This window comes from Ranitomeya imitator, chromosome 3, assembly GCF_032444005.1.
Source record: "Ranitomeya imitator isolate aRanImi1 chromosome 3, aRanImi1.pri, whole genome shotgun sequence".
In the NCBI taxonomy this organism is placed as follows: Eukaryota; Metazoa; Chordata; class Amphibia; order Anura; family Dendrobatidae; genus Ranitomeya; species Ranitomeya imitator.
Genome location: NC_091284.1, coordinates 248,804,153 through 248,824,493, shown reverse-complemented (window position 1 = coordinate 248,824,493; position 20,341 = coordinate 248,804,153). Strand labels below are relative to the sequence as shown.

Genomic DNA, 20,341 nt, shown 5'->3' with positions numbered 1-20,341 from the left:
CACCCCTCAAGGTACTCAAAACCACATTCAAGAAGTTTATTAACCCTTCAGGTGCTTCACAGCAGCAGAAGCAACATGGAAGGAAAAAATGAACATTTAACTTTTTAGTCACAAAAATTATCTTTTAGCAACAATTTTTTTATTTTCCCAATGGTAAAAGGAGAAACTGAACCACGAAAGTTGTTGTCCAATTTGTCCTGAGTACGCTGATACCTCATATGTGGGGGTAAACCACTGTTTGGGCGCACGGCAGGGCTTGGAAGGGAAGGAGCGCCATTTGACTTTTTGAATCAAAAATTGGCTCCACTCTTTAGCGGACACCATGTCACGTTTGGAGAGCCCCCGTGTGCCTAAAAATTGGAGCTCCCCCACAAGTGACCCCATTTTGGAAACTAGACGCCCCAAGGAACTAATCTAGATGCATATTGAGCACTTTAAACCCCCAGGTGCTTCACAGAAGTTTATAACACAGAGCCATGAAAATAAAAAATAATTTTTCTTTCCTCAAAAATGATTTTTTAGCCTGGAATTTCCTATTTTGCCAAGGGTAATAGGAGAAATTGGACTCCAAATGTTGTTGTCCAGTTTGTCCTGAGTACGCTGATACCCCATATGTGGGGGTAAACCACTGTTTGGGCGCACGGCAGGGCTCGGAAGGGAAGGCACGCCATTTGGCTTTTTAAATGGAAAATTAGCTCCAATCATTAGCGGACACCGTGTCACGTTTGGAGAGCCCCTGTGTGCCTAAACATTGGAGATCCCCCAGAAATGACCCCATTTTCGAAACTAGTCCACAAAAGGAACTAATCTAGATGTGTGGTGAGGACTTTGAACCCCCAAGTGCTTCACAGAAGTTTATAACGCAGAGCCATGAAAATAAAAATAAAAAATTATTTTCTCAAAAATGATCTTTTAGCCTGCAATTTTTTATTTTCCCAAGGGTATCAGGAGAAATTTGACCCCAAAAGTTGTTGTCCAGTTTCTCCTGAGTACGCTGATACCCCATATGTGGGGGTAAACCACTGTTTGGGCACATGCCGGGGCTCGGAAGTGAAGTAGTGACGTTTTGAAATGCAGACTTTGATGGAATGCTCTGTGGGCGTCACGTTGTGTTTGCAGAGCCCCTGATGTGGCTTAACAGTAGAAACCCCCCACAAGTGACCCCATTTTGGAAACTAGACCCCGAAAGGAACTTATCTAGATGTGTGGTGAGCACTTTGAACCCCCAAGTGCTTCACAGAAGTTTATAATGCAGAGCCGTGAAAATAATAAATACGTTTTCTTTCCTCAAAAATAATTATTTAGCCCAGAATTTTTTATTTTCCCAAGGGTTACAGGAGAAATTGGACCCCAAAAGTTGTTGTCCAGTTTGTCCTGAGTACGCTGATACCCCATGTGTGGGGGTAAACCACTGTTTGGGCACACGTCGGGGCTCAGAAGGGAAGTAGTGACTTTTGAAATGCAGACTTTGATGGAATGGTCTGCAGGCATCACGTTGCGTTTGCAGAGCCCCAGGTGTGCCTAAACAGTAGAAACCCCCCACAAGTGACCCCATTTTAGAAACTAGACCCCCCAAGGAACTTATCTAGATATGTGGTGAGCACTTTGAACCCCCAAGTGCTTCACAGACGTTTACAACGCAGAGCCGTGAAAATAAAAAAATCATTTTTCTTTCCTCAAAAATGATGTTTTAGCAAGCATTTTTTTATTTTCACAAGGGTATCAGGAGAAATTGGACCCCAGTAATTGTTGCGCAGTTTGTCCTGAGTATGCTGGTACCCCATATGTGGGGGTAAACCACTGTTTGGGCACACGTCAGGGCTCGGAAGTGAGGGAGCACCATTTGACTTTTTGAATACAACATTGGCTGGAATCAATGGTGGCGCCATGTTGCGTTTGGAGACCCCTAATGTGCCTAAACAGTGGTAACCCCTCAATTCTACCTCCAACACTAACCTCTCCACACCCCTAACCCTAATCCCAACTGTAGCCATAACCCTAATCACAACCCTAACCCCAACACACCCCTAACCCTAACCACAACCCTAATTCCAACCCTAACCCTAAGGCTATGTGCCCACGTTGTGTGAGATTTTTCAGCATCATTTTTGAAAAATCCGCAGGTAAAAGGCACTGCGTTTTACCTGCGAATTTCCAGTGTTTTTTGTGCGGATTTCACCTGCGGATTCCTATTGAGGAACAGGTGTAAAACGCTGCGGAATCCGCACAAAGAATTGACATGCTGCGGAAAATACAATGCAGCGTTTCCGCGCGGTATTTTCCGCACCATGGGCACAGCGGATTTGGTTTCCATATGTTTACATGGTACTGTAAACGTGATGGAACACTGCTGCGGATCCGAAGCCAAATCCGCACCGTGTGCACATAGCCTAATTCTAAAGGTATGTGCACACGCTGCGGAAAACGCTGCGGATCCGCAGCAGTTTCCCATGAGTTTACAGTTCAATGTAAACATATGGGAAACAAAAATCGCTGTACACATGCTGCGGAAAAACGGCACGGAAACGCAGCGGTTTACATTCCGCAGCATGTCACTTCTTTGTGCGGATTCCGCAGCGGTTTTACAACTGCTCAAATAGAAAATCGCAGTTGTAAAACCGCAGTGAAATGCGCAGAAAAAACGCGGTAAATCCGCCATAAATCTGCAGCGGTTTAGCACTGCGGATTTATCAAATCCGCAGCGGAAAAATCCCCCCTGGGCTAAACTACCACTCCCCCTGTCCCTGCAGATCGGGTGAAATGGGAGTTAACCCTTTCACCCGATCTGCAGGGACTCGATCTTTCCATGACGCCACATAGGCGTCATGGGTCGGATTGGCACCGACTTTCATGACGCCTACGTGGCGTCAAAGGTCGGGAAGGGGTTAAAGTTTTGGAAATCATTTTGTATCCAAATCCGGCTTTAAACTTCTCCACAACAGTATCTCTGACCTGCCTGTTATGTTCCTTGATCTTCATGATGCTCTCTGTGCGTCAAACAGAACCCTGAGGGTACGTTTCCACGTGCAGGAAACGCTGCGTGTTTGATGCTGCATAGAGACGCAGCGTCAAACACGCAGCGTCCAGATGTTACAGCATAGTGGAGGGGATTTAATGAAATCCCGTCTCCACTATGCGTGGTAACACGCACGCGGCGGCCCTGCGACTCCGGACATGCGGCGCGTCTTTTAAGATCGCAGCATGTCCGTATACCTTGCGGCGATGCTGTGTCGCCGCAAGGTATAACACAGGGCCCTATGCATGGGGTGCGATGATCCCGGATGTGTGCTATGAACACATCCGGCATCATCGCGTCCCAGAAGGGGGCGGAGCTTAGCGCAGAGCTGGTTTGCCGCTCCGACTAAACCGCCGGCCATCCTGAAGATGGACACATACCCTGAGACTATCACAGAGCAGGTGCATTTATACGGAGACTTGATTACACACAGGTGGATTATATTTATCATCATTAGGCATTTAGGACATCAGATCATTCAGAGATCCACAATGAACTTCTGGAGTGAATTTGCTGCACTGAAAGTAAAGGGGCCGAATAATATATTGCACGCCCCACTTTTCCGTTTTTGAATTTCCCAAAAATTTTTAAATAACCAATAAATTTCGTTCAACTTCACAATTGTGTTCCACTTGTTGTTGATTCTTCACCAAAAATTTACATTTGGTATCTTTATGTTTGAAGCATGATATGTGGGAAAAGGTTGAAAAGTTCCAGGGGGCCGAATACTTTCTCAAGGCACTGTATATTTTATTATATATACTGTATGCCATTGTATGAAACAGCGTAGTTCACTTGGCTGTTCCATGCCGCAAAAAGTACACTCTTTTGGTGTAGGTGTGGAAAAATGGACCTCATGAATGCCATAAACTTTCCTGATGCCAAAATAGGGCTAAAAAGAGATGAGACGGTGAACAGATGTGATGAGGTGGCCATAGTACAGCATCAGAAAAAAGCTCCTTCTTCAAATAAAATTGTCTAAAAATGTATCAAATGGAAAGTTTGCCAATAGAACTATAGCTAAAAAGTGGACCTTTTATAGAAGAGCAGCGAAAGAATGGTGGGCCTACCTTCACGTTCAATATATTCCTTGCATGATACAGGTGCATATTTACACTAATATGTTACGCGTTTTCCCTTTTATATGTCAGTAAATATAGAAGCAGATTGTTCGCTGCAAGATCCGTTGGTTCGGTCTATTATGGTTGAACACATTGCCTGGAGTACAGGACAGATGATTTATGGTATTGATGAGATTAGTCACAAAGCATTACTTATGCTAATACAGTTTATCGGCTCCAAATTAACCTGGAACCGAGAGGGATTTTTCTATCTGTCACTGGACCCTCCCACCTTCTTTGGGACTGTTATGTTTGAGTGCAGACAGAGAACTTGACAACAGTGGCCTACATGAGCCCAGTGCGTATTAGGAGCACCTCAGCCACGAGAGAAGCTGGCAAAGTTGGCTCTTCTAGAAGTCTTCAGCCAGCTCTGTCCTCACTTTGGTACTCCCGCTGTGGTCCTCTTTGCATCCTACCTAAACCACAAAAGTCTAGGTCTCTGCCTTGCCCCCAAAAGAGCAGGTTATAGCACTTTTCATTCTTGTTCAGTATTTTCTAGCCTGCTGCATCCCTCTTTACAAGCATACAGTGGAACCTTTGGACCTGAACTTCCTATATTTGCTTCAAGACTCTGCGAGTCTCCCTCTGAGCCTCATCACAACTTTTCTGCAAAATGTATTTCTTTGAAATTGGCTTTTTTGGTGATTATCTCTGTTCAGATGGTGTATGAGCTTGCTGCACCCTCAAGGATTCCTTCCTTGTTCTGTATAATTACAAGGTGGTCTTAAAGGGAAGGTGCCACCAGTTTTCTTGTAGTTTGTTTTTTTGTGAAATTAAGCTTAACCCCTTAGTGACAGAGCCAATTTGGTACTTAATGACCAGGCCAATTTTTGCAATTCTGACCACTGTCACTTTATGAGGTTATAACTCTGGAACGCTTCAACGGATCCCGCTGATTCTGAGATTGTTTTTTCGTGACATATTGTACTTCATGTTAGTGGTAACATTTCTTCGATATTACTTGCAATTATTTATGAAAAAAACGGAAATATGGCGAAAATTTTTAAAATTTTGCAATTTTCAAACTTTGTATTTTTATGCCCTTAAATCAGAGAGATATGTCACGAAAAATAGTTAATAAATAACATTTCCCACATGTCTACTTTACATCAGCACAATTTTGGAAACAAAATTTTTTTTTGTTAGGGAGTTATAAGGGTTAAAAGTTGACCAGCAATTTCTCATTTTTACAACACCATTTTTTTTTAGGGACCACATCACATTTGAAGTCATTTTGAGGGGTCTATATGATAGAAAATAATGAAGTGTGACACCATTCTAAAAACTACACCCCTCAAGGTTCTCAAAACCACATTCAAGAAGTTTATTAACCCTTTACGTGCTTCACAGGAACTGAAACAATGTGGAAGGAAAAAATGAACATTTAACTTTTTTTTGCAAACATCTTAATTCAGAACCATTTTTTTTATTTTCACAAGTGTAAAAACAGAAATGTAACCATAAATTTTGTTACGCAATTTCTCCTGAATACGCCAATACCCCATATGTGGGGGTAAACCACTTTTTGGGCGCACCGCAGAACTTAGAAGTGAAGGAGCGCCGTTTGACTTTTTCAATGCAGAATTGGCTGGAATTGAGATCGGACGCCATGTCACGTTTAGAGAGCCCCTGATGTGCCTAAACAGTGGAAACCCCCCACAAGTGACCCCATTTTGGAAACTAGACCCCTTAAGGAACATATCTAGATGTGTGGTGAGCACTTTGAACCCCCATGTGCTTCACAGAAGTTTATAATGTAGAGCCGTGAAAAAAAAAAATCGCATTTTTTCTACAAAAATGATTTTTTGCCCACAAATTTTTATTTTCACAAGGGTAACAGGAGAAATTAGACCACAAAAGTTGTTGTGCAATTTCTCCTGAGTACGCTGATACCCAATATGTGGGGGTAAACCACTGTTAGGGCGCACCGCAGAGCTTGGAAGAGAAGGAGTGCCGTTTTACGTTTTCAATGTAGAATTGGCTGGAATTGAGATCGGACGCCATGTCGCGTTTGGAGAGCCCCTGATGTGCCTAAACAGTAGAAATCCCCCACAAGTGACCCCATTTTGGAAACTAGACCCCCCATGGAACTTATTTAGATGTGTGGTGAGAACCTTGAATGCCCAAGTGCTTCACAGAAGTTTATAATGCAGAGCCGAGAAAATAAAAAATATTTTTTTTTTCCACAAAAAAGATTTTTTAGCCCCCAAGTTTTTATTTTCACAAGGGTAACAAGAGAAATTGGACCCCAAAAGTTGTTGTCCAATTTGTCCTGAGTATGCTGGTACCCCATATGTGGGGGTAAACCACTGTTTGGGCGCACGGCAGAGCACGGAAGGAAGGAGCGCCGTTTTGGAATGCAGACTTTGATAGAATGGTCTGCGGGTATTATGTTGCGATTGCAGAGCCCCTGATGTACCTAAACTGTAGTAACCCCCCACAAGTGACCCCATTTTGGAAACTAGACCCCCCAAGGAACTTATCTAGATGTGTGGTGAGAACTTTGAATGCCCAAGTGCTTCACAGAAGTTTAGAATGCAGAGTCGTGAAAATAAAAAATATTTTTTTTTTCCACAAAAAAGATATTGTAGCCCCCAAGTTTTTATTTTCACAAGGGTAACAAGAGAAATTGGACCCCAGAAGTTGTTGTCCAATTTATCCCGAGTACGCTGATGCCCCATATGTGGGGTAACCCACTGTTTGGGCGCACGGCAGAGCTCAGAAGGGAGGGAGCACCATTTGACTTTTTGAGCGCAAAATTGGCTGTCGTGTTTGGAGACCCCCTGATGTACCTAAACAGTGGAAACCCCCCAATTCTAGCTCCAACCCTAACCCCAACACACCCCTAACCCTAATCCCAACCTGATCCATAATCCTAATCACTAACCCTAACCATAATCACAACCCTTAGCCCAAAACAACCCTAATGTCAACCCTAACCATAACCCTAATCAAAACCCTAAATCCAACACACCCCTAATCCTAATCTCAACCCTAACCTCAAACCTAACCCTAATCCCAATACACCCCTAATCACAACCCTAACCTTAACCCTAATCCCAAACCTAACCCTAATCCCAAGCGTAACCCTAATGCCAACCCTAACCCTAATACCAACCCTAACCCTAATCCAAACCCTAACCCTAATCCCAGCTCTAACCCTAACTTTAGCCCCAACCCTAGCCCTAACTTTAGCCCCAACCCTAACCCTAGCCCTAAGGCTACTTTCACACTTGCGTCGTTTGGCATTCCGTCGCAATCCGTCGTTTTGGACAAGAAACGGATCCTGCAAATGTGCCCGCAGGATGCGTTTTTTGCCCATAGACTTGTATTGCCGACGGATCGTGACGGATGGCCACACGTCGCGTCCGTCGTGCACTGGATCAGTTGTGTTTTGGCGGACCGTCGGCACAAAAAAACGTTCAATGAAACGTTTTTTTGTACGTCGCATCCGCCATTTCTGACCGCGCATGCGTGGCCGTAACTCCGCCCCCTCCTCCCCAGGACATAGATTGGGCAGCGGATGCGTTGAAAAACTACAGCTGCTGCCCACGTTGTGCACAATTTTCACAACGTGCGTCGGTATGTCGGGCCGACGCATTGCGACGGCCCCGTACCGACGTAAGTGTGAAAGAAGCCTAACCCTAAATTTAGCCCCAACCCTAACCCTAAATTTAGCCCCAACCCTAGCCCTAACCCTAGCCCTAACCCTACCCCTAACCCTACCCCTAACCCTAATTTTAGCCCCAACTGCTGTTCTCCTGCCGGCCGGCAGATGGAGACATTTTCTTCTGCCGGCGGCCAGGAGGAGCAGCAAGAGAATCCAGGGACACAGGTGAGTATTGTAGGGTCCCCGAATCCCCCTATTTCTCTGTCCTCTGATGTGCGATCACATCAGAGGACAGAGAATTACACTTTACTTTTTTTTTTTTTTTTTGCGGTCGCCGGTAAACAGTTAATTACCGGCGATCGCAAAACAGGGGTCGGTAAAACCGACCCTGATCATGCTCTTTGGGGTCTCGGCTACCCCCGGCAGCCGAGACCCCAAAGATTCTCGCGGGGCCGGCCGGCGGGCGACACGAGGGGCATCGGGGGAGATAGGTGAGTATTGGGGGGCTACCTGGGACCCCTTTTCTCTGTCCTCCGATGTGCGATCACATCGGAGGACAGAGAAATTAAAAAGAGATCGCGTTTTTTTTTTTTTTGCGATCGCCGGTAAACGGTTAATTACCGGCGATTGCAAATGAGGGGTGGGTTAAAAAACCCCCGAATCATGTTCTCTGGGGTCTCGGCTACCCCCGGCAGCCGAGACCTCGGAGAAAATCCGACTCTGGGGGGCGCTATTCACTTTTTTTTTTTAAGTACCCTTAGCGGCCGCCGTTAAAAGGCGTATCGGCGGTCGCTAAGGGGTTAAAATGTGTTAATGCACTGTTTGCAAACATTTCTATATGAATAATATTACATATTTTTGTACAAATATATATATTTACCACTAGGGGGAGCATTTTCCGTTTTAGACCTCATTCAGCTATAGTAAGGGTACCGTCACACAGTGGCACTTTGATCGCTAGGACGGCACGATCCGTGAGTTCCAGCAATATCGTTACGATCTCGCTGTGTCTGACACGCTACTGCGATCAGGGACCCCGCTGAGAATCGTACGTCGTAGCAGATCGTTTGAAACTTTATTTCGTCGCTGGCTCTCCCGCTGACATCGCTGAATCGGCGTGTGTGACGCCGATTCAGCGATGTCTTCACTGGTAACCAGGGTAAACATCGGGTTACTAAGCGCAGGGCCGCGCTTAGTAACCCGATGTTTACCCTGGTTACCAGCGTAAACGTAAAAAAACAAACACTACATACTTACCTTCTGTGTCTGTCCTCCGGCGCTGACGTCACCGCTCTGCTTTCCGGCTGACAGTGCAGAGGAAAGCACAGCGCCGGAGGACAGACACGGAAGATAAGTATGTAGTGTTTGTTGTTTTTACGTTTACGCTGGTAACCAGGGTAAACATCGGGTTACTAAGCGCGGCCCTGCGCTTAGTAACCCGATGTTTACCCTGGTTACCAGGGGACTTCGGGATCGTTGGTCGCTGGAGAGCGGTCTGTGTGACAGCTCCCCAGCGACCAAACAGCGACGCTGCAGCGATCGGCATCGTTGTCGTATCACTGCAGCGTCGTTTCAGTGTGACGGTACCCTAAGACTTACCAGCTTTACTGTTAGCTGAAAAATTGGGGCAGTAACTGCTGACATCACCATTTCCCTCCCCTTTTGGGTGGTCTAGTATCCCTGGGGCAGAATGAAGAGCAGCATCACAGGGCAGCACCATTTTGTGGGTGACTGCCCTGTGACTAGCTATCACCAGCAGTTACTGCATCGGATGCACAGCATCATACTACATGTCTCTCTCTCCCAGCCATACTAATGTATCTCTCCCCTCCCTCCACAATTCCTGGTCCTTCACTGCAGACCCAGAGCTCCTGCTTATCTTACTGATGGATGAGTCACAGACAGCTCTGCTCAGATAATGCTGATCCTACACTGTTCCTTCTTGGTGTCTTTGCAGCCTCTGATAGCAGAGCCTGCTGTGCCCAGACTTGTCTCCCACATTTTATTCCTGTCAATCTAGGATCTATTCTGAAGCAGTAATGCTTCTGTTAGCAGATCCTAATGACGGGAGACAAATCACAGGAGGGCTCCATGAATATGGCAGCAGAACACTCCCACTACTATGAATTGTGCAGCCCACAGAGGCGTGCCCAGTTCACTGCTAATGCTGCTGCAATGTTAGAGATAAGGTCAGCCCTGGTCTGTTATCTCCTATGTCCATGGGGTGCCGTAATCTGACACTGATAGTGACGTGCTACTGCTGTGAAACCAAGATGTCAGCCCCCAGTGCCTTCTTTAAACTCTTATAACACACAAAATCTGTTTCACATGCAATCAAATCTTTGTTATAACAGCATGTTATGCTACATTACATTGATTTATTAATGATCTACAAACACGGTACCTTCCCTTTAAATCTTTTCTCCCAAAGGTAGTTTTGGCACCAAAGAAATTGTTTTCTTTTCCTTTGACCCTTTCCCACCCACCCCTGAAAGCATTCTTGCAGCCAGATCAACTGGACTTAATCAAACCCCTTCAGGCTGTGTGCACACGTTGCTGATTTTTTGCGTTTTTTCGCTATAAAAACGCTATAAAACCGAAAAAAAAGCATACATTGTGCATCCCATCATTTTTAATGAATTCTGCAATTTTTGTGCACATGATGCGTTTTTTTCCTCGAAAAAAAATGCATTGCGGTAAAAAACGCAGCATGTTCATTAATTTTGCGGATTTTTTGCTGATTTCCCACTATATAATGCATTGGGAAATGTCTGGAAAAATCCACAAAAAAAAGCACCAAAAACGCGCAAAAAAACGCATGCAGATTTCTTGCAGAAAATTTCAGGATTTCTGCAAGAAATCCTGAACGTGTGCACATAGCCTCAGGACTACCTTTCCATAACAGAAGCCTTCCACCATTCTGATTCTCCTTGTTATTCCAAGACGAAGGCTCATTCCACAAACATGGTAGAGGTCTCTTAGGTGGTAAGGCATAAGGCGTTCATTTGCCAGGTCTTTAAGGTTGCCACCTGGGCCTCTGTTCTTCTTGTAGAACTTCTCCAACTTCTGCAAGATTCATGCTATGGCTGATGCCATCTTTGCGGTATAATATGCTGCAGACTGCAGTGTGCTAGACAGTCCACATTGTCCGTTGTTAGAGTTCCCATCCTTTGGGACTGCTCTAAAACACCCTGCTGTACTGCATCTCACGTTTTAACAAGAAAATTCGATTTTTGTACTTATCGTTAAATTTTGCTTTGTTGATTACATCGGAGGACACATATCCCACACTGGTTTTGTGTACTCCTTTTCTAGGGTTATTTTAAGTTGCCTTTGGGCGTCGTTCTCTTCTTTTCTTTAGGTCATTATGGCTCATGGTAAGTACTCTCGATTTGATGTCCTTCTGCTATTGACTAACAACTGAGCTACGTATTATCTGAGGAGAGGGCATTGCCCACCAGGCAGAGACATTCTTTTTTTATCTAGTGTTAAGCCTCCCTGTTAAAGGGCATATATTCACAAATCTGTGTCTGCCAATGTATTGAATAAAAAAAGTAATTTTAGGTGAGTACAAAAAAATATATATATCTATATATCAGGATTGTACAGTCATTCTGGCATGCGTTGTCACAGTAAATGTACCAGCAACATCAGGTCCACGAGATCTATTTAATAATGTATGCAGTTAAAATGGTGAAATCTGATTACATATTCACTTTGAGTGTTTATTCAGTGTTGCTTGAAGTGATTAGATCAAATAAGTTAAAAAATGTTTGAATCATAATATTGTGCTAATATTTACCTTGCCTGCGGCAAAATGAATGCAAATCTGGTTGAGTTCGGATACACAAATGCACACTAGCAAGTTAATGGTGCCGTTGTGACCACATATACAGCACCTTCTAAGAAGATCTCACTGTAAATTCACAGATGTGAAATAAAAAGGAATTGGAAACACAGCAATATTATTTCTTATGAAGGTCATGTAGCGGTTTCACACATGTTCATGTTGTAATCACACATGGTGCTGACTTCTGAAACTGTCAAAAATTGCATTTTGTTCAAAGGTCAGAAAACAGTGTGACAAATACCCAGTAATTGGAAACATCCAGAAGGGGCAACATTTCTACATTTGAGTTTACAATATATATCTTAGCAGGACTGTGTCACATCATGCCTTGGCTTTCATGCTTCGCTTCTTCTCCTGCACCACTGGGAAATCATCTCTACTCTTTATAAACAGTAGAGATTAATATTTTTCTGTTTTGCAAAGCTGCCTCATAATCAAACTTTTAAGGCAATGTACACATTTGCAGGCAATTGTTGTTTTTTCTATTTAAATTCATGTATTTTGCGCTAAAATGAATACATTTTTTCATGTGAGTAAGACCGGTTTCACACATCCTGATATTTCCGGTAAAGGAAAAAAACTGTACCGGAGATGACAATGTCCATGTGTGTAATACACATCACATCACATCACATCAGTACCACACGGACGGGCCCCAGGGAAGAAGCGTTACAGTAAGCGCTGTTCCTTGGTGCCGGGTACTGAACACGGTACTCATCATTCTCCCCTCCCCTGCCCTGTCGGTGATCAGCGCGAGCAGGGGAGAATGATAAGAGTTGAATTCAAGAGATAACAATGACAGCAGGTGGCAGCTCATGGGACTATTAGTCCCATCAGCCTACACCTGCTGCCGCTAGTAACAGTGACAGCAGGAGCGGCTGATGACAGTATTCCTCACCTGCGGCCTGCGTTGTAAATAAATGAAAAATCTCGGCGTCGGTTCCCCTCTATCTACTATATAATTGTCTAAGGGTCACTTCCGTCTGTCTGTCTTTCTGTCTGTCTGTCACTGATATTCATTGGTCGCGGCCTCTGTCTGTCATGGAAATCCAAGTCGCTGATTGGTCGCGGCAAAACAGCCACGACCAATCATCGACGGGCACAGTCCGAAAGAAAATGGCCACTCCTCCCAGCAGTCAGTGCCCGGCGCCCGCATACTATACAACGTGGGCTGTGCAATATACAACGTGGGCTGTGCAATATACTACGTGGTTGGGCAATATACTACTTGGTTGGGCAATATACAACGTGGGCTGCGCAATATACAACGTGGGCTGCGCAATATACAACTTGGGCTGCGCAATATACAACGTGGGCTGCGCAATATACAACGTGGGCTGCGCAATATACAACGTGGGCTGCGCAATATACAACGTGGGCTGCGCAATATACAACGTGGGCTGGCCAATGTACTACGTGGGCTGCGCAATGTACTGCGTGGGCTGCGCAATGTACTACGTGGGCTGCGCAATGTACTACGTGGGCTGCGCAATGTACTGCGTGGGCTGCGCAATGTACTGCGTGGGCTGCGCAATGTACTGCGTGGGCTGGGCAATGTACTGCGTGGGCTGGGCAATGTACTGCGTAGGTTGTGCAATATACTACATGGGCTGTGCTATACACTGCGCATGCATATTCTAGAATACCCGATTCGTTAGAATCGGGCTACTATCTAGTTTTCTATAACCAGCCAGGCAAAACTGACAGCTGGGGGCTGCAACCCTCAGCTGCCAGCTTCAGCAAGGCTAATTATCAAGAATAGGGGGGTCCTCACACTGTTTTTTTAATTATTTAAATTAATAATTTAAAAAACGGCATGGGGTCCCCCCTGTTTTTGTCAACCAGCTTTGATAAAGCTGGGAACTGGTATTCTCAGGCTGGTAAGTGGCCATTGATATAGGCCCCCCTGCCTAAAAATAGCAGACCACAGCTGCTCAGAAAAGACGCATCCATTAGATGCGCCAATTCTGGTGCTTTGTCCGGCTCTTCCCACTTGCCCTGTAGCGGTGGCAAGTGGGGTTCATATTTGTGGGGTTCATGTCACCTTTGCATTGTCAGGTGACATCAAGCCCAGGGCTTAGTAATGGAGAGGTTCCTATAAGGTTATGTTTCCACGTGCTGGATTACATCAGGATTTGCTGCGGATTGGATGCTGTGTACATCCACAGCTTCCAATCCGCATCGTCCAGATGTTACAGCATAGTGGAGGGGATTTTATGAAATGCCGTCTCCACTATGCGTGCAGGGCTGCATCCGGCGGCCCTGTGTTATCTGGACATGCGGCGTGTCTTTACCGACCACAGCATGTCTATTTATCTTGCCGAGACGCTCTGTCTCCGCAAGATAAATAACCCGGTCTATGAATACGATGTGGTGATTCCGGATGTATTCAATGAACACATCCGGAATCACCGCGCGCACATCAGGGCACATCAAGGGACGGCGCTTTGGGCTATAACTAGTTTTGCCTGGCTGGTTATAGAAAATAGAGGGAAACCCAGGCCGGGTTTTTTCATTCATTTATTTATTTACAGCTCAAGTGGCGGGTGAGGTATACTGTCATCAGCCGCTCCTGCTGTCACTGTTATTAGCGGCAGCAGGTGTAGGGTGATGGGAGTCATAGTCCCATCAGCTGCCGTCTGCTGTCATTGTTCTCTCTTGAATACAACTCTCATTATTCTCCCCTGCTCACGCTGATCTCCGGCAGAGCAGAGGAGAATGATGAGAGCCTTGTCAGGCACCCGGTGACGGGGAACAGCACTTACTGTAGCTCTTTTTCCCTGGCTCCTCTGCATGTCACACAGATGACTTCCATGTGTATTCTCCAAAAATGTTTATCCTTTTGGCTTCAACAGACTCTCTTCCTTCTTGCACATTGCTGGCTGCAGAAAGAGTTATTTGAGAATATGTCAGTGTATTTGTTACTTGAGTAGAGTTTGTAACTCTTTTCTGTGGTTTTCTGAGCCTCTTTCTGCTGATTTATGACCACATAGTCAACTGGTCTGTAGTCATAAATCAGCACAGGGGAGTTCTGAAAATGACAATTTAAAAAAAGTTGCAAGGTTTCTATTAGAAGAGCTCGCTGATTGATTCGCAGTTAACTTATTCTGCATCTAGCAATGTGCAGAGAAACAAAGAGCCTGTAAAAGCCAAATATGCCAAAAAGGTGCAAATTTTTTTTTTAATGAAACCTAATTGCAAACAATTATTTAGCCCTAAAACATGCATTTAAGTAAGTAATGGAAAAAATTGACCCTGCAGGTGTCTATATTCCTAGAGTTTGTCCACAGATCCTTAATCTTTTATAATTAAAAGTCATGGAATTATTGACATCACAGGCTGAATAGAAATATTAATGACATGCAAATGGTAAAATGTAAGCAATATTTTCAAAACCTCAAATTATTCAATATGGAGTATAAGGCTGTGTGCACACGATGCAGATTTGGTGCAGAATTTTCTGCATAAAATTTGCACTAAATCTGCATCTCCTGGCAGAATCCGCAGGTGCGTTTTTTATGCGTTTTTTGTGCGTTTTTTATGCGTTTTTTATGCGTTTTTTACCAATGGATTTCTATAATGGAGGGGTGCAGAAACGCTGCAGAACTGCACAAAAGACGTGACATGCACTTCTTTGAAATCTGCAGCGTTTCTGCGCAGATTTTTCTGCACCATGTGCACAGCTTTTTTTTTCACATTGATTTACATTGTACTGTAAATCACAGTGCAGTTCTGCAGCGTTTCTGCTGCAGAAAAATCTGCTGCAGTTCTGCACTAAATCTGCATCGTGTGCACATACCCTAAGGCTGGGTTCACACTTTGCGGTTTTTACCGCGGAACCGCCGCGATTTTGATGCTGCGGGTCCGCAGCAGTTTCCATAGCGTTTCCATTTACATGTAAACCCTATGGAAACCGCAAACCGCTGTGCACATGCTGTGGGAAAAAACGCGCAGAAACGCAGCGGTTTAAAACCCGCAGCATGTCACTTCTTTTTGTGCAGATCGCTGCGATTCTGCACCCATAGGAATGCATTGAACCGCTTACTTCCCGCATGGGGCTGTGCCCACGTTGCAGGAAGTAAGCGGCTAATGTGCAGTTCCTACCCGGGGTGGAGGAGAGGAGACTCTCCTCCAGGCCCTGGGAACCATATTTGGGGTAAAAAAAAGAATAAAAATAAAAAATCATGTTATACTCACCCTCTGAAGTCTCAGCGCTGCACGCGGCCGTCCGGTCAGAGTTGCTGTGCGACCAGGACCTGCGGTGACGTCGCGGTCACATAACCGTGACGTCACGAAGGGTCCTTCTCGCACAGCATCTTTGGAACCGGACCGCCGGGTGCAGCGTCGAGGAGATCCGGACATCAGAGGGTGAGTATATCATGATTTTATTATTTTTAACATTACTATTGATGCTGCATATTGCTGCATATGCAGCATCAATAGTATAGGCGGAAACCCGCAGCGGAAACCGCGGAACAAACCGCGATAAATCTGCAGGGAGAACCGCAGCGGTTTTGCCCTGCAGATTTATCAAATCCGCTGCGGGAGAACCCGCAGAGGGACGCCGCAAAGTGTGAACATGGCCTAAGAGCCACATGCAGAAATAAACACACTTGCACACCTTGGCATTCTATTAGTGAGGTTATTAATGGTTGTCTGACAAATGTTTTCTAGTCCAGTCACCAATGCATGTAACACAACAGCAGACCTCTTTGCTGATGAGGATAGACCTCCATTCCAGCCTCCATTGCTCCATTACAACTCCCGTCTCTGTTTGGAGAAAACATGTCAACGCCATAAAGACTCCTTCACAAGTAAACGTCACACCAGTCCTACTCTGTGGATTATCGTTTGGGGTGGCATAATGCAAAGTAGCTGGATCCTTCTAGTCTTCATTCCAGGTACACTAACAACTCAACGTTACATTATTTTGTTTTGGTACCAGTGGTGCAGCCATTTCTCCGTGTCCCAGAAGCTATTTTTCAACATTACAACACTAGGTCACATGTTGCTATGCTACTGTGAGCAGCTTGCTTTCCCTAAACATGCTACCATGGCCTGCAGCATCTCCAGACGTGTCTTCCATGGAGCACATCTGGGACATCATTGGTTTGGAATTATAAAGGGAGCTGCCAGCAATGGATCTTGATGATGTTGTCCCGAGTACATTCAGTGTCGCAGAGCATTCCTCAGACAACCCTAGATAACATGTCAAGGCATGTAAGTGCATGTATTTCTGGATGGCGCTCATACTCGATGCTGAATAATTCAGGATTGTTTTGAAAATGTTTCCATATTTGTTTATCATTACCATGCACTGATCCTGTGATTTCCTTAATCCCACTATTATTCCTTCTTGCTGTTGCAATTTTATTTTTGAGGAGTGTATAAAAGTCGGTTAGATGGGTATTTCAGCTGCAGGTCTACAGCATTACAGAGAATGATAGGTTTTTAGTCCCTGTTCTCTATTACTCCATTCTTAAAGTTAGAATCCCACCTTTCTTACTTATTAAATTACCAAAGATATATAGGGCTATTATGGAACAATAACCTGTTTTATTTTTGGTTATTTTAGTACTAATTTCTGTGCAATCTCAACAATTCTATCATGTATTTCAAGTGTACTGTTTTATTAGTTTAGCAATTTTTCCTTCTTGCTTCTCAGTCCTGTTTTTTCTATTAGGTACCTTTCACTGACCTTTTAGATGCAGCCAAGAGCGTGGTACGGGCCTTATTTATTCGGCAAAAGTATATGAATATGTCCATGCAAAGCTTTTGTCGAACTACTGCTCAGCACCTGAAGAAGCTCAGTGATGAGGCTTTAGATAGTCCACTGCAGGAGGAAAGCGCTGATACCCCTGTTGCTGCAGGTAATGTTCATAGAGACCTTTACGGGGGAAAGTGACCACGAAGGGAAGCAAAATAATTGAAGCTGCCACAACCTTTCTAAAAAAGTTACCGCATTTTTTCGGACTATAAGATGCACTTTTTCCCAAAACAATTTTTGGGGAAAATGGGGGTGCGTCTAATGGTCGCAATATACTTAACAAATCCTGTGGCGGTGGCAGTGGTGGCGGTCCCGATGCAGGCTGGTGCGGATGGGCTCTGTCGTGTGTTGGTGGCGGACTGTGCTCCATGGCAGTGGCAGTGGCTCTCTGTGCTCCATGGGGGGCTCCGCCGGCATTTTGTCAAAGCCCGGAGGCACCCGCTCATCCGTTAATGCCATGTTGCGGTGGCCTCCGGGAACATGACATTAACTGATGAGCGGGGGTCTCCGGGCTTTGATGAAATGCCGGCAGAGCACCCCACGGAGCACAGACAGCCCCTGCCCCGGAGCACAGAGCCCCTGCCAAGGAGCACAGAGCCCCTGCCCCAGAGCATAGAGCCCCTGCCCCAGCACAGAGCCCATCCCGGAGCACAGAGCACCGCACCAGCCTGGGATGGGATTTCCACTGAACGACCCTTGTGACCACTCCTCCACCTGTGCTGATCCCTTCACTGATAAGCTGAATTTGGACTGTAAGACGGACCCCCATTTGAGACATCATTTTTTCCCCTATTTTCCTTCTGAAAATTTGGGGTGCGTCTTATGGTCCAGTGCGTCTTATAGTCCGAAAAATACGGTATATGGTGCAGCTTTCAGGACCACAAAAACGCGCATCTCAGATGGCTGCATTATATGTGACTGTCCCAGGCATTATGTATAAAAGGCAGCACAAACAAGTATTACCTATAGCACCTAGACACGTCCTAGCATCTTGGTGCAGATTAGAAAATCAAAGACTTTACCTGGTTGCTATGAGCAACTGCTATTGTATTGTTTGCTGTAATTTTTATCATTAATGTCCAGAATGTTTGGAATTACATTTCATAGATGTAATTTTTTTCCCACAGATGCTCCTGTGCATCCTCCCTTTTCCGACCAGCATCCATATGAAGTGTGTGACACCAGCACTATGCCTCCTGACTTGGGATTTGGGCTAAAAATGGTAGATGGTGTGATACATGTATTCACAAAGCGTGATGTCTTAGACACGTAAGCGTTTCTGTATACATATAGTATTATCACTGACGTGTTAAAGGGAATCTGTCACCCCAAAATTCAGCTATAAGCTAGGGCCACCGCCATCAGGGGCTTATGTACAGCATTCTGTAATGCTGTAGACAAGCCCCCGATGTAACCTGAAAGATAAGAAAAAGAGGTTATATTATACTCACCCAGGGGGCGGTCTTGATTCGGGTCTGATGGGTGTCGCGGTCTGTGTCCAGCGCCTCCTATCTTCATACGATGACGTCCTCTTCTTTTCTTCCTGCCGCGTACTTTATCTGTCCTGTTGAGGGCAGAGCAAAGTACTGCAGTGCGCAGGCGCCGAGTCTCTCTGATTTAATAGGACTTCTCTAAAAAGCGAATCAGTATTGCTGTGGCTGAATTGTTCTCCACATGGAAGTTCAACTTGCTGTTGAAATTTGTGAACTGTATTCTAACTATAAAGAAAGCCTTACGTCTTGAGAATCTCCCTGACAATCTGCCTCCAGGGCTTATTTCAAATGGAAAGGTAGTGTTACCAGTGTGAGACATGCACTCTCCAGATCTGACTGCAGGCTGTATATGATTATTACTGATACAGTACAGCAGAGCTGAGCTTTGTATAATTACAAACAAATCTGCAACTCTCTTCTTTTATTGCTGACAGCTCAGCTGTATTCCACTTCCTCCACACTGACTGCCTGTGAGATGGAAGATGATAAAGTGTTAGTTCTAATCACACACAACTCTGCAATGACATCAGGAGAACAGACTGTCAGTCATTACATGTCTCGCACTGGTAGTTCCCCCCTTTCATTTAAAATAAAGGTACCGTCACACTGAACGATATCGCTAGCGATCCGTGACGTTGCAGCGTCCTGGCTAGCGATATCGTTGTGTTTGACAGGCAGCAGCGATCAGGATCCTGCTGTGCCATCGTTGGTCGGCGCAGAAAGTCCAGAACTTTATTTCGTCGCTGGACCTCCCGCAGACATCACTGAATTGGCGTGTGTGACGCCGATTCAGCGATGTCTTCACTGGTAACCAGGGTAAACATCGGGTTACTAAGCGCAGGGCCGCGCTTAGTAACCCGATGTTTACCCTGGTTACCAGTGTAAATGTAAAAAACAAACAAACACTACATACTTACATTCTGGTGTCTGTCCTTCGGCGCTCTGCTTCTCTGCACTGTGTAAGCGCAGCGGCCGGAAAGCACAGCGGTGACGTCACCACTGTGCTTTCCGGACGGCACTTAGTGCAGAGAAGCACAGCGCCGGAGAGGACAGACGCCGGAATGTAAGTATGTAGTGTTTTTTTTTTTTTTTTACGTTTACGCTGGTAACCAAGGTAAACATCAAGTTACTAAACGCGGCCCTGCGCTTAGTAACCCGATGTTTACCCTGGTTACCAGGGGACCGGCATCGTTGGTCGCTGGAGAGCTGTCTGTGTGACAGCTCTCCAGCGACCACACAGCGACGCTGCAGCGATCGGGATCGTTGTCTAGATCGCTGCAGCGTCGCTAAATGTGACGGTACCTTAAGCTCTAGAGGGAGATTCTCATACAGATAAGTGTCCAACCCATAGATTTTAACAGCTAATTTGCACATTAAGAAAACCGTGGATTTCTCTAGATAATACATTGCATCTCAGATATCAATCAAGGTATACTTTATTCATCTTCCTGTGATGTTCATGACCATATAGACGCCTTAGGAGG

General features: G+C 45.2%; 1 protein-coding gene across 7 annotated transcripts in view; it reads left to right on the top strand.

Annotated features, from left to right (window-relative positions):
• AMPD2 (adenosine monophosphate deaminase 2) overlaps window positions 1-20,341 on the top strand; it is a 285,686-nt gene that overhangs the window by 195,119 nt on the left and 70,226 nt on the right. For all 7 annotated transcript variants that reach the window (XM_069756340.1, XM_069756336.1, XM_069756335.1 and 4 more), the window contains 2 exons: window positions 17,281-17,467; window positions 18,492-18,633. In XM_069756340.1, coding sequence (XP_069612441.1) covers window positions 17,281-17,467; window positions 18,492-18,633 — 329 coding nt within the window. The remainder of the gene's footprint in view (window positions 1-17,280; window positions 17,468-18,491; window positions 18,634-20,341) is intronic.